Source organism: Macaca fascicularis, chromosome 4, assembly GCF_037993035.2.
Source record: "Macaca fascicularis isolate 582-1 chromosome 4, T2T-MFA8v1.1".
Taxonomy (NCBI): Eukaryota; Metazoa; Chordata; class Mammalia; order Primates; family Cercopithecidae; genus Macaca; species Macaca fascicularis.
Window position 1 is genome coordinate 60451203 of NC_088378.1, and position 15062 is coordinate 60466264.

General features: G+C 40.4%; 1 protein-coding gene across 28 annotated transcripts in view; it reads right to left on the reverse strand.

Annotated features, from left to right (window-relative positions):
- The window catches only part of SYNE1 (spectrin repeat containing nuclear envelope protein 1), a 530711-nt gene that overhangs the window by 136947 nt on the left and 378702 nt on the right, over positions 1-15062 (reverse strand). For 21 of the 28 annotated variants that reach the window (XM_074037290.1, XM_074037285.1, XM_074037289.1 and 18 more), the window contains 4 exons: positions 13275-13409; positions 12191-12300; positions 5532-5688; positions 171-302 (listed from right to left, as the gene is read on the reverse strand). In XM_074037290.1, the coding sequence (XP_073893391.1) occupies positions 171-302; positions 5532-5688; positions 12191-12300; positions 13275-13409 (534 nt within the window). The remainder of the gene's footprint in view (positions 1-170; positions 303-5531; positions 5689-12190; positions 12301-13274; positions 13410-15062) is intronic. The other 7 variants (XM_005552157.4, XM_074037292.1, XM_074037296.1 and 4 more) reach the window with 1 other exon arrangement.

A 15062-nucleotide genomic window follows, 5' to 3' on the forward strand; every position in this document is an offset into this window, starting at 1 on the left:
GATGGGCCTCCAGGGTCCAGTGACTCTTTGTTTCAGCACTCATCCCCAGGGTTGGGTCTCAATTCATGCTCAGGGGTGGATGGAACAGCCTCACAGAGGCCACGCAAATCAATACAAGCAAAACACGGCTCTTATAAACCAAGCCAAACACACTGATAACACAGCCTTACCTGGGATGAAACCTCCTCGAAGGCCTGGTTCAGTCCATCTAGCAAAGACGTAACTGCAGATTTATCTTGGATCGGCACGTCCCCTTTGTACAGCGGCACACCAGACAAGAGTCGATTTGGCCTGCTATAAAGCTGTAGGCAAACAAAGGCAGCTTGTTGAAGAGCATATGCATTATGTCCCAGTTTTCTCATTTGGAAATGCACACTGAAATAGATGCTGGAAAAACTGTCCGTAACAAAATTTCTTCTAATAACTTCTACAACATACCATTTCCACTGAACACGGTGGCTAGATGCATCAATGGCAATGTTTCCATGGATGGATTTTTTTTTTTTTTTAAGCAGTGGAAAAAAAATGCCTGAGAGATAGGAAGAATAAGTTCTGGTGTTCTATTACACAGGAGGTCAAACATAGTTAACAATAACATATTGTATATCTCAATAGCTAGAAGAGAGGATTTTGAATCTCCCTACCACAAAGTGATAGATGTTTGAGATGATGAGTCTGCTAATTACCATGACTTGATCATTACACACTATATACATGTATCTAAACATCACACTGTACACCAGAAATATGTACAAATATTATGTACAAATAAAATAAAGCAGGCCACCCACGATGGCTCATGCCTGTAATCACAGCACTCTGGGAGGCTGAGGTGGGCAGATCATTTGAGGCCAGGAGTTCAAGACCAGCCTGGCCAACATGGCGAAACCCTGTCTCTACTAAAAATACAAAAATTAGCCAGTTGTGGTGGCACACACCTACAATCCCAGCAATTCAGGTGACTGAGGCACGAGAATCGCTTGAACCCAGAGGCAGAAATTGCAGTGAGCTGAGATCACACCACTGCACTCCAGCCTGGGCAACAGAGCAAGACCCTGCTTCAAAACAAACAAAAGGTGACATTATAAAAAAGAAAATTAAATTAAAAGGTGGCTTGCAAATTTTATGAAACAAACAACATTAAGGCACAAATAAATTAGAAACAGAAAGGATGAGAACAGACATTGCTGAAAATGGAATCACTGGCATAGAGAAAAAACTTGCAATAATCAGATGAAAAGCAAATCCGAATTTTAAAAAACAGAGATCAGTACAACTAAAAAGAAGTCAATAGGTATAGAAAAAAGATGATCTAACACAAGGATAATTGATGTCCCTGAAGCAGAGATATAATAAATACAGCATAAAATACATCTCATACCAAAAAATTCCCTACAATTAATAAAAAAGCAAACCTTGATTCTTAAATATAAAAAAGTACATTGTGTCACAGGAAAAATATGATTGGAGAACACTCAATATCAGACATAGCCTAGATAAGCTGTTGAAACTTAAAAAAAAACTAAATAATTCTCCTGGCATCCATACAGAGAACAACAAAAAAATAAATAAGGGAAAAAATCGTAGACTGATGTTAGATTTTTCTAAAGCTTCATTCAATGCCAGAAGACAAAAACAAATATAGATACAAATTCTGAAGGGATAAAAGTATGACAGAAAAATGCCCATCAAATATAGAGACAACTGGCTGATACTCCCAAATATGATAGAACCTGAGTTTTCTTGAAAAAAATTACTTGACAATGGAATTAATCCCTGAGAGCTGGATCAAAATAAAAAATTTAGGAATTAAAAAGATATGCTAAAAGGATTGGTTATGAGCACTAAGGAATTTAAAGATTAAATTGATTTACAGTATATGGGAATTGTTAATTGCTCTTTTTCATTTTCATCTTTGCACTTGGATGCATTATGTGAATTATTATAATGAATATATGTAATTTTTCAAAATAAGAGTAATTTTTCTTAAAATTGACTAAATAAGAAAGTTATTAGCAATCATAAAAAAATCTTACCACAGCTTTCCTCTCAACTTTTCTTCTTGGTTTTAGCAACACCTATAGTGAAATAATCCATCCTAAATACAAGACCTAGGCTGATCTCTTTGCTTTCATTATTAGCTCTATTTCCCCTAAACTCTTTTATGTGTACATATGGCTTCCCAATAAAGGCAATGATAGGGTGTAGCATTCAAACTTTTGATCATGTTTTCAATCACTCAGTCCCCTTTTTTTTTTTGAGATAGAGTCTTGCTCTGTCACCCAGGCTAGAGTGCAGTGGTACGATCTCAGCACACTGCAACTTCTGCCTCCTGGGTTCAAGTGATTTTCCTGTCTCAGCCTCCCAAATAGCTGGGATTACAGGTGTGCACCACCATGTGCAGCTAATTTTCGTATTTTTAGTAGAGACAGGGTTTCCCCATGTTGGCCAGGCTGGTCTTGAGCTCCTGACCTCATGCGATCTGCCCACCTCAGCCTCCCAAAGTGTTGGGAATACATGTGTGAACCACTGTACCTGGCCATCAGTCTCTTTTGACTTTTCAAAATACCTCTTCACCTTTCAGGCTGACTACTCATGATCCTGTAAATATGCCAAGCCCATTCCCCATTGCAGCTGGGATATCCACCACCCAGCATCCCCTTAAAATCTGCTACTTTAATTTCCATACCTATCATAGCAACTTTTGACTATTTTTTCTTAACCTTTGTTTCCTTTAAATTCCTGCTCATGGATCCTGTCATAGTTGCCTAATTTTTCTTAGAAATGTATGTGCTATTTCCCTATTTGGGTTATAGGTTCCCAGAAGCAGGAGCTGTATTTCACCCTGAAGCCAAGAAGGTTGTTGTGCATGGAAGCACTAAATACATTGGAAGTAAACAGATTAAGAAAAATTGCTCTAAGAGATTAGTGCCCTTTGACCTAGAGAACTTTAGGCCAAAATGTACCTGTTTTTACATAGGAAAGTAGTAAGTATTTCTAGGGTACAAAATTGCCATTAAGGTAGTATGAAAGAGGAGGGACTTAGGTAACAGAGAGATTGGCCTCCTGATTCCAGATTCACTTCTTCTTAATCCCAAGACCCTCAGAAATTATCCAACCTCTCTAAGCCTCAGTTTCCAGGTCTACAACATAGAGATAATATTGGCCTCACCACAACGTTGTTAGCTATGTTAACACCTAGAACTTAAAACGTGTTCATTATATGATCACTCCCTTTCTGCCTGGAAACTGACAGCTAAATTGCTTCTTCCCTTCCTTTTCCTTCACCTTTTCACACCACAGAGAGGAAAACAACCTGTGAGGCACTTTGTGCAAATGACCAATGATTGCTGAAACAAAGCACTCAAATGCAAAAATGTCATTAAAAAAGAGCATTCAATGCTTTTATTTCTAATCCAAAGGCAAGGGAGATACAACGTGAATCTAAACTTGAACAGTCCAGGTATTGTGGAATGTCAGTGGCAGCAGGGCAAGGTTTGTTCAGTAAGCCCAGCATGGAGGACGCTGGAGTGTTGGCTCCGACTGAGAGCAAAAGCAGCTCTTGAAGATCAAAGAGGGTAATGGATGAGACCTCCAGGAGGTCTGTAGATGCCCAGTGAATCACACAGGTGCTTTATGAATGGAGAATAGTAAGCAAGCACAGAATCTAGACAATATCATACATTTCTCTAACTTAAGATAGTCAGAAAAGACTGCAGTCCCTGATTCAGAACTATACATACCTCTCCTATTCAAAGGATACTCGAACATGAAGGGAGAGCTAGCAGTCAAGTCCAGGAGATCCATATCAGGAAAAAGGAATTTGAGCTACGAGTCTGGGGAACATTTTAGCAGGGATTTGAGGAAGGATGAATTAAAACACAGGGAGGAGGTCCACACAAAAAGTATAGGGCACCATTTGCCAGGGTGGATATGATTCTGGGACAAGTGCTTCCGGGAATACAGTGCTTTCAGTTTCCCAGGGCAGAGCTGGTGACTATTTCCGCAGACAGAGGTAAAGCAGCCTCCTGGCCAGAGAGGGAAAGTGAGGGGGCAGAGAGTTCACAAAGCATCTGCTTTTATAAAAACAGAAGAGAAAGCATGGCTCTGGAGAGACGTATGCACGGCTACCCACAGATGACAGGACACCTCATGACCTTCAGACCACCAATCCCCAACCTTTTTGGCACCAGGGATTGGTTTCTTGGGGGCGGGAGTGACGGTTTCAGGATGAAACTGTTCCACCTCAGATCATCAGGCATTAAATTAGCATTAGAAGCGTGAAACCTAGATCCCTCGCATGCGCAGTTCACAATAGGGTTCACATTCCTACGAGAATCTAGTGCTGCCACTGATCTAACCAGGAGGCAGAGCTCAGGCAGTAACGCTCACCTGCCCACCGCTCACCTCTTGCTGAGAGGTCCAGTTCCTCACAGGCCACGGACCCGTACCTGTCTGCAGCCTGGGAGTTGCGCAGCCCTGCTTTAGACCGTCTCCTTCCACTTAACTCTGGCAGATTGCGCCTGCTTTCTAATGCCTACTTTGTCAGCTTCAGCCTTTCTCTCCTCCAGTTCACTGCAGTTATTGACACCCTTTGCTTCCAGTTCAGCCTCTCCCAGCCCCTAAGCTAGTTCTGGCCAGAGCCGAGAGAAGAGCAGCTTCCTCAGACCAACAGGAAAGGTTTTAGAATTTACTCCGATAATACTGCTGACTTGGAATGAGCCTAGATGGACGCTGCTGGTCCAGGACAAGGGACTAGTCTTGTATCTGAAGAATTCCTCTGGGCCACAGCTGTGGTAGGCATCCCAGGCTGGCTTGTGTTCCTGACTCCCTCATTTGCCCTCTAACTTTCTAATTCCTCTGACTTCCAGTTGTTCCCTGGCTTCTGCTTAGAGTGAAGTAATAGCCATTACCTGGAACCATCTGTTGCTGTCTTCAGTTCCCTTGGATTTGGCATGCCTGGTGGAACCAAGCCCGACATCACACAGTATCTCTCCCACGAACCAGCCTCGCAGATGGGTCCGTAACTATTCCAGCTGACCACTGGCTTCACTTCCCTACCCTAGACCCACTAACGTCCCAATATGTTTCTCATTAAGATCTCTTGAAATTATTAAATACTGGAAGTGGCAATGGAAAATAAGATGGCCTCACAATTGCATTCCAGATTTGTGGAAATCCTTCTGTCCTAGAGGTGCATATCCTTGATTTCCACCCTTACTTTTTCAAGTTTGCAAAACACACACAAAAAGAGGGCACTTAAAATGTAAGGGTTTAGGCTAATACGGAATCAGATATTAATCATCTTTGAGGAAAAATATTGTCTAGAAATCAAATTTTCACATATAAATATATAATTATGAAGGGAAATGTGAAATAGACTTGTTAAGAAAAATGTAGAGTGAAAAACTGGCTTCATGTCTTAGTTTGAAATTGATCATGAAAATTAAGATGATTGCACAGTTATAATCCCTCAGCATAAACTCTACATCTTTTATATTAGTTAATATATAATGTAAAATATTTGATACCACTTGCTCTTGTTCCTGTTCCAGAACATTCTGTAGTAGTTTCTGCTTGGTACTAAATTCTTGATGTAAGCTTTCCCATTTCATTCTCATCTGGTCTTCAGCGGATGATTTCTCCCCTTCCATCCCCAACTCCTGGGATAACACATCAGGTTTTTCGCTATTAGAAGAATAAATAATCTAAGTTTACAATGTGCACAAAAAAGTGATAAGATAGGTAACTTATTGTGTGTACCAGACCTGCTTCCTCAAATGAAATAAGATTACCTTGGTTATTAGCTTATGCTTTAAAAATAACGAAAATGTTTAGGCCAATCACAAAGCAACTATATTCCTACTCATTGATAAACTGAACCATGTGCAGAAGTGATACTTAAAAATGCACTGAATAAAAATAATTGTAACATTTGTAATAAAAAATTGTAGCACGATTACAGACTAGTATCCTTTGGCAAATAGCAGAAAAGTTAGTTCAAAACCTTAAAAATGTGTTTGTCTAGGGAGGGTTGCTATTATGAGTTCAGAGAAAATATAGGACACAGGAGGGCGGTGCAGGACACAGGAGGGTAGAAGAGGACACGGAGAGATAGTACAGGGCCTGGGAAGGTAGTACAGGACATTGGAAGGATTGTACGGGACCTGGGAAGGTAGTACAGGGCACGGAGGAATAGTGCAGGGCCTGGAAAGGTAGTATGGGACACGGAGAGATAGTACAGGGCCTGGGAAGGTAGTACAGGACACGGAGGGATACTACAGGGCCTGGGAAGGTAGTACAGGACACGGAGAGATAGTACAGGGCCTGGGAAGGTAGTACAGGACACGGAGGGATAGTACAGGACCTGGGAAGGTAGTACAGGACATGGAGGGATAGTACAGGATCTGGGAAGGTAGTACAGCACACGGAGGAATAGTACAGGGCCTGGGAAGGTAGTACAGGACACGGAGAGATAGTACAGGGCCTGGGAAGGTAGTACAGGACATGGAGGGATAGTACAGAGCCTGGGAAGGTAGTACAGGACATGGAGGGATAGTACTGGGCCTGGGAAGGTAGTACAGGACACGGAGAGATAGTACAGGGCCTGGGAAGGTAGTACAGGACATGGAGGGATAGTACTGGGCCTGGGAAGGTAGTACAGGACACGGAGAGATAGTACAGGGCCTGGGAAGGTAGTACAGGACACGGAGGGATAGTACAGGACCTCGGAAGGTAGTACAGGACATGGAGGGATAGTACAGGATCTGGGAAGGTAGTACAGCACACGGAGGAATAGTACAGGGCCTGGGAAGGTAGTACAGGACACAGAGAGATAATACAGGGCCTGGGAAGGTAGTACAGGACATGGAGAGATAGTACAGGGCCTGGGAAGGTAGTACAGGACATGGAGAGATAGTACTGGGCCTGGGAAGGTAGTACGGGACACAGAGAGATAGTACAGGGCCTGGGAAGGTAGTACAGGACATGGAGAGATAGTACTGGGCCTGGGAAGGTAGTACAGGGCACAGAGGAATAGTGCAGGGCCTGGGAAGGTAGTACAGGACATTGGAAGGATTGTACAGGACCTGGGAAGGTAGTACAGGACACGGAGAGATAGTACAGGGCCTGGGAAGGTAGTACAGGACATGGAGAGATAGTACTGGGCCTGGGAAGGTAGTACAGGGCACGGAGGAATAGTGCAGGGCCTGGGCCAGATAGTACAGGGCCTGGGAAGGTAGTACAGGACATTGGAAGGATTGTACAGGACCTGGGAAGGTAGTACAGGACATGGAGGGATAGTACAGGGCCTGGGAAGGTAGTACAGGACATGGGGGGACAGTACAGGGCCTGGGAAGGTAGTACAGGACATGCAGGGATAGTACTGGGCCTGGGAAGGTAGTACAGGACATGGAGGGATAGTACAGAGCCTGGGAAGGTAGTACAGGACACGGGAAGGATCGTACAGGACCTGGGAAGGTAGTACAGGACACAGGAAGGATTGTATAGAGCCTGGGCAGGTAGTACAGGACACAGAGAGACAGTACAGGACCTGGGAAGGTAGTACAGGACACAGAGGGATATGGGAGGGAGACCCTCCAGTGTCATCCTTAAAGATAGGCAGCAATTGACATCTGAAACTGGTATGGCTTTTATTTATTTATTTATTTTTGAGACAGGGCTTCACTCTGTCACCCAACCTGGTATGGACTTGTGTGATCACACCTCACTGTAAACTCAAACTCCTGGGCTCATGCAATCCTCCCACCTCAGTCTCCCAAATTTGTGGATTTCAGGCATGAGCCACCATGGCTAGCCAAGTTTGACTTTTAGAGTGAGATGGACCTGGATTATGACCCTCACTCGAGCACATTATTTGTGACATTGGGTAAGTTGTTTCACTTCTCTGTGCCTCAATCTTCTCATCTTTAAAATGAAGATAGTATCTACCTTGCATAATTATGAGAATGAAAGGGAATACATGCATAAGGCCTATAACCCTATCTGGGAAATAGTGGTCACTCAGTAAATGAGGGTTAATAATGATGAAAATGGGCCGGGCACGGTGGCTCATGCCTGTAATCCCAGCACTTTGGGAGGCCGAGGCAGGTGGATCACCTGAGGTCAGGAGTTTGAGACCAGCCTGGCCAACATGGAGAAACCTCATCTCTACTAAAAATACAAAAATCAGCTGGGCATGGTGATGCACACCTGTAGTCCCAGCTGCTCGGGAGGCTGAGGCAGGAGCATCACTTGAACCCAGGAAGCAGATGTGGTGGTGAGCTGAGATGGCACCACTGTACTCTTCTTGGTGACAGAGCAAGACTCCATCTCAAAAAAAAAAAAAAAGAAAAAAGACGAAAACAGGAACAACCTAGGGTAGCCAAATTTCCATGGATCTTCATTTTTCAGGACCATTGAAGTCCTAACTAAAACCATGTCATCTAAAAGGAAGAGTAGATATTAATTAATTTGATACAGGGCCTTTTGCTCAAGTGACAAAAAAGAATAACAAGTGTGTTGGCAGGATGATACTCTATGGTACCCCAAAGCCAATTATTCTTAGAATAAATGTAAGCACAACAGTGTCTTTAGATAAGTCTCTAGAAATAAGACTTAAAATTTCTGTAAACTGGCCAGGCACACTGGCTCACACCTGTAATCCCAGCACTTTGGGAGGCTGAGGCAAGAGGATCACTTGAGCCCAGGAGTTTGAGCCCAGCCTGGGCAGCATAGCCAGACCCTGTCTCTACAAAAAAAAAAAAAGTAAAAATTAGCCAGTCATGGTGGTACATGCCGGTAGTCCCAGCTACTTTGGAGGCTAAGGCAAGAAATTCATTTGAGCCCAGGAGTTCAAGGCTGCAGTAAGCTATAATCACACCACTGCACTCCAGCCTGGGTGACAGAGTCAGACCCTGTCTCAAGAAAAGTAAAACTCTTTAAATCTGTGATGCAGGGATTCCACTCCTAGGATATAATGCAGAGAATCTTTCCCATCTGAGAGACATGTAGGAAGTTAATTTAAACAATGCTAAAAGCAGCAATCTTAGGGCCGGGCACAGTAGCTCACACATGTAATCACAGCACTTTGGGACACCAAGGTGGGTAGATCACTTAGGTCAGGCGTTCAAGACCAGCCTGGCCAACATGGTGAAACTCCATCTCTACTAAAAATACAATTAGCCAAGCATAGTAGTGGGTGCCTGTAATCCCAGCTACTTGAGAGGCTAAGGCAAGAGAATCACTTGTACCCAGGAGGCGGAGGTTGCAGTGAGCCGAGATCGCATCACTGCACTCCAGCCTGGGCAACGGAGCAAGACTCTGTCTCAGGAAAAAAAAAAAAAACCAATAGTAATAATAATAATAATGGCAATGGCAATATCCAGCAATAAGAAAATGGGTGAATAAATTACGTTCACAAAATAAAATACTATTAAACAGTTAAAATGAAGAACTAGATCTATACATCAACATGAATATACCTGAAAAAATAATGGCAAGTGAAAAAAATGCCAAAACATAATTGATAGCTTTAGTTGAGTGTCTATAATATTAGTATCTGAATTTTTCTACTTTTGAAAAATTATTTTTAAAAAGCTTTGAACTTCCTATGAGGTTAAATTTCTTTATTGCTTTTTTTCTTTTGTGGTAATGGCCTATAGTACAGCACTTTGAATTCATTTGTATTTACATAAAAATCTGTAATAAAACCAGAAGAATATTTAATGTTTATATTCTTACATTTAATCATTGACACATGTACAACACCAGCAGCAAACATTTTAAAACATAGCCTTTTGTTCTCCATGAAAATTATTCTTCTTTCTTTTTATATTTACTTCAACAAATTTCCAGTTGTTTTTCCTTAGTAATCTTGGAAGACACCCTCCATTAACCCTCTACAAGTTACATAGTACTTACTCCTTATATGGCAAATGTGTGACTATATGAAGTAGGTCATGTCCTTCCCACAGGGGTTTCCTTACACGAACCAAGCCACATTTATAGTCTTAGAAAAGCAGCCAGCAAGTTATGGGCTGAATATCAGGCTTTTTCCTAGCAAGGTTTATATACATATACATACATGTTTACTTTGGAATGTAGATATCATTAATTCACGGTTAATTGTTTGCTTGATACCCAAAGGCTTGAAAAAGGCTGAACTGTTATCAACTGCATGTAAAGGTGAAGTTTCCTAAACATTTGTATAAAAGTTAAAGAATGTATAAGTAGTCATTAGAGTGAATCTTATCTAGAAAGCCAGCACTGCACTGCAAATTTATTTTTAAAGTATTTTTTTATATTTGAAAGAGCAACTTAACAGTTGTTTGTATTTCATTTAGGTCCTTTCCAAAGCTAAAGGCCAAGGAAAGAAAAAAAAAATATATGGCAAGACAGTTGCAGAAGATCCCTTCTGCTCCTTTTGTGATGATACATACGGAGAGGAGGCAATGCTGGATGGGTCCTTTGTCAAAATATTTGTTTGGCAAAAATATTCAGAAAACTACGCAAGATAAGTAAACATTTCAGAGGAGCTGGAAACAGGTAGGAACGCAACGTGAAGGCAAGTCTCGCCTCAATCAACATGAAAGAAACAGTCTCATTTTGGGTTTACTACAGACACATATTCATGGTCTTATCAGCATCTTTAAGCATGATACACAACAGAGAGTTTTTAAACTCCTTTATATTTTTAAGGCAATTTTTACAGTTTTAGGGTTAAAGTCAATCCCTGCCTATAGATGCCATAATACTCTTCATTCCTATTCTTTTACATTGATATTTATCAGCCATGTCAAAACTTTCACAGATTTTTGTTTTTTCATTTTCTTGAATGCCTTCCTATTTCCTACGTATTTTGTCACAATATATCTGCTGCCATTGCATTTTAGTTTGTTTATTCTCCTATCATTTGCCCTCAGAATTCATATATATATATGTGTGTGTGTGTGTGTGTGTGTGTGTATATATGTAACAGACTGTATGTAGTCAACATTGATGTCATATGTCAGCACTGATTAAACTGCAAAAAAAATTTTTTAATTCCTATGTCGTCCGTCTCCAAAATTTTTTTTTTATTATTGATGGTCTATTCTAGTTCTTATCTACATACATACTCTACTTCAACTTGATATCACATTTTTACTTAGCATCATACATACATTTTCTGATATGGTTACATTGTTTTGGGTTAAGATTCTATATGTATAAAATTTTCTTCAACTCTTTTATACTAGTGAGAATTTATGCCTTTTTAATTATTTAGTATCACAAATAATATTTCCAAAACCATCTTCATAATACATATTTCCTCCTTTATGTTATTTCCCCTAAAAATAAATATTCAGAAATGGGAAATGGAGTCAGAGTTATTTGCCAAAGGATACTGCCGAATTCCAACTTTTAGTAATGCATAAACACAGAGGTTGCATGAAAACTTTTTTTTATGTTTTAGATTTCAAAGAAAGTTTTCCTGTATATCTTCTCAGTTGACATTTATAATTTTCACAAAACTTCTGTGATAACATTAGTGGATTATTATTCTAAATTCTACAGAGGAGTATCACAGTTGAGTGACTTTTCCAAAGTGACCTTTGTGGAACTAGAATAAAACTCAGACCTGCTTCAAAATACAGCGGTGCTTCCACACTGCTGCAATTCCTCTATGATCTTTTAAATAAAAGTCTTCAACTTGAAAATTCTCCAACTTCCTTAATTTTTCTTTTAACATTGGACTTTTCTGTGTAGAAGACTTTCAAAGTCTTCACTCCAGATCAAGATTTCAAAATATTTAATGGGCCCATGCATTTATTTTTTAGAATATTGCTAAGGCAAGATAAGTTACAGAGAGAATGCTCTCCAGGTAGATGTAATCATTCAATTAGAAAATCATGTATCTCATTTTATAATGCATTTCTCATTAGATTAAAAAATGAACTCATGAGCATCTTTGGACAGACAGGCTGTGCACACTGGAAGGAGGGCAAACAAGTTAGCTTCCTACAGGCGCTGTGTTCAGGCGATGCAACAAAACATTCAAAACGCAGGTACATTTACTACCCTAAAGTAAAAACGAGATGACTAAATTTTGCTGAAGATGTTTAAAATAAAATTTTGACTGAGATGTTTACTTTTCTTCAAATGCTAGGAAAACACAATGAAGAGAAAATTGAAGCATTTTGAAACATACCCAGCGTCACCAGAGGTCTCTGCGGCCGAATGTTGAATTAGAATCTCCTCTCCACGACTGGCTACTGAGCGAAGGAGACTCTTCTGCTCAGCTAATTCCTGTTCTAACTCCTGCTCAAGGGAAAGGACAAATGCAAACACATGTGTTACTTCATGATTATTGCCTACAGTCATAGTTCAAGGTATAAAATTCTCAGAGAACTTTGGTAGTGAGCTTTTAAGTTTGCACATTGCATAAAGCGTATGGTTTATGTAAATATTCAAATGTGTCTCCAAAGTACGCTGTAGTATTCTTTTGCTTTGATATAGGATACCTCTGAAAAATCTGGGGGGAAAAAAAAAACCCATGGGAAAAGAAAATTTTGCCGGGCAATAGTGCCCTCAAGTGGTACAAAATGCTCTCTCATTTTTGAAAATCAATATTGTCATGCTAACAGGATAGATCCTTGGGAAAAGTGACTTAAGTTTTCCACTTACTTGATAAATTATGTTATCAATAGATTTGGCTTTAATTCTTCATTATTTATAATAAATGCTCTTGTTATTTGAGAAAATAAAATATTTGAATATGCTTTTTACATATAGTTAAGGTACCAATGAGAAATCATTCTTATTCATCAAAGTTCATTTGTTTCACTAGGCAACAATTAGCAATCCTATTTTGTGATATCATCTACTTGAAAGTAAAAATACAAACTGCATTCATTAAAAAAATAACAAACAAACACGCAACTTAGACTTTCACCAAACCTCAAAGGCTTTCCTGAGATTTATATTAAAATTAAATAGATTCAGAAGGCAAATCTGAAAACAGAGTGGTTATCTCTGGTAAAGCAGATGATAGCCGTGTTACACTATTTGTAAACCTAAACACAAGCTTTTCTTAAAGACTGGATTTTCAAATGACCAATCAGCCCAGCGGTCATGAGTCAATACATTGAAACAGCCACATCCTGCTTCATTCCAAGAGAAGATAAAGAGCCACTCTGTCTTTAGTACAGAAGCAACTTGTCCTTCTGAAACATGCCTCTCAGGTTCTTCCCTGGGCAGATCTGCAGGCTACAGAGAGGTAGGAAACACTTTACTTTTTGTTGCTGGAGACTGCTCTGCCGCTGGTGGGTCCATGTGGTGCGAGCTTGGGCCAGCCATTCCTGGACGCCGGGGCTCTGCGTGGCTGTTAGGTCAACATCGCTCTCCTCCTTCTCCTGTGCTGTTCCCTGCTTTTAACGAGGCAGAAATCAAGTCATGCTACACACCGGAAAACCTTAACCAAAAGGGAGAGAAGGCTACTTTGGTGCGTTCTATGTAATGATACCAAAATGGCTCCATTGAGATGTGAAACCACATTTAAAAAAAAATAACAGTAACACAAAACCCATCTAAGTTATGGCATTTGCAGGAGCAAGAACAACAAACAGATGATCACACATAGAACTGTTTGAGGAGAAAACCCATGTATTTAGAGGTCAGTCTTTTAGCTGACCAATGTGGTCATCAGATATTCCAGAATTTTTTTCCACAAAAACGTAACTCGAGATTGTTTTTTAAGTCACACAAAGGTAAATTGTTTCTCAAATGATCATTACCCATAATAACTGTGCCTCTCCCGTGAAAGCATTGCCCTGCCCTATGCCACTTTCTCTAATCCAGCTCCAATGAAAGAGTTTTAGAATAATCTTCCTAAAAACTTTTCTAAAAGATTATTAATCAAAGACATTTTAATATCTTTGAGGTTCTAAAAGATCATTAATCAAAGACGTTTTAATATCTTTGAGAAGCAAAAAGTTCAGTTCCGTAAGGCATCATACTCTCTGGAATTCAGTAAGAACTTAAACTGGATTCTCAGTTCATATGGGAGAAAATGTACTGCAGCACAGAGGCAAGGAGTCTAAACAAGAGTTTCCCAGGCCGGCTGGACATCCTCTGTTCTACCTTTCACAGCCCAGGGTCTTGACCTCTGTTTCACAGAGCCGCAGCTTCACCGCAGGTAACTCAAGTCCCAAGACACTGAATAGGAAGGAAGCCTCATCCCTGATACTGGTCTGTGTAACCTTCAGTGTCTACCCTACTAAGGTGATAGCTTTAAATTATTCCTAGAATTCTCTATCTTTGAGAGTCTGCTATTATATGATAATATTTATAGACTGACCTACATAATCAATAGACTGTACTCAAAGATGAAAACTCTTGAAGAGTCTTTCTTTCAGAACCATCAATTAGCACATTAAAAAAAGTCATTTACTGTAGGCACATGTGGTTACCATTTTACAAATTCAAAAGCTGAATTGAGCCTTGAGAGGTCAGTGGTATGATAATTAAAGGTGAGATCTCTAAAAAAGCACCCTTCACCCCATCTATCACCATCACCAGAAACTGGCCCATTGCAAAGCTGGCTTACCAAAGTAATGACTCAGCACCTAGGCAAGAGTTGATCCTTCCTGCCTGATTATTCTAATGGAATTTGAAAGGCCCTAAAATGTTGCACATCAAACGGGATTAGTTCTGAATGAGAGCTTTTCTACTCACATAGATTCATCTGTCACTGGATAAATTATAATTTCAATATAACTCATTTACTACTTATTAAGCACTCACTAGACACTGTTCTAGGAGCTGGGAGTGCTCTGCAAAGAAGCCAGATGAGGGCCCTGGTGGAGAGTTAGACTATAAACAAATAAGATAACCGAGCTGGTGATAAGGCCTACAGAAAACGTTAAGACAGAAAATGGGATAGAAAGTTTTAGGGAGGTCTAAGGAAGCATCTTTAGAAGAGACAATTGCACTCTGCATGATGAGAGACCACCAACCTGGCAAAGACCTAGAGTGAGGGCATTCAGACCCAGGGAAGAGGTGGCACAAAGACCCCAAGGTGA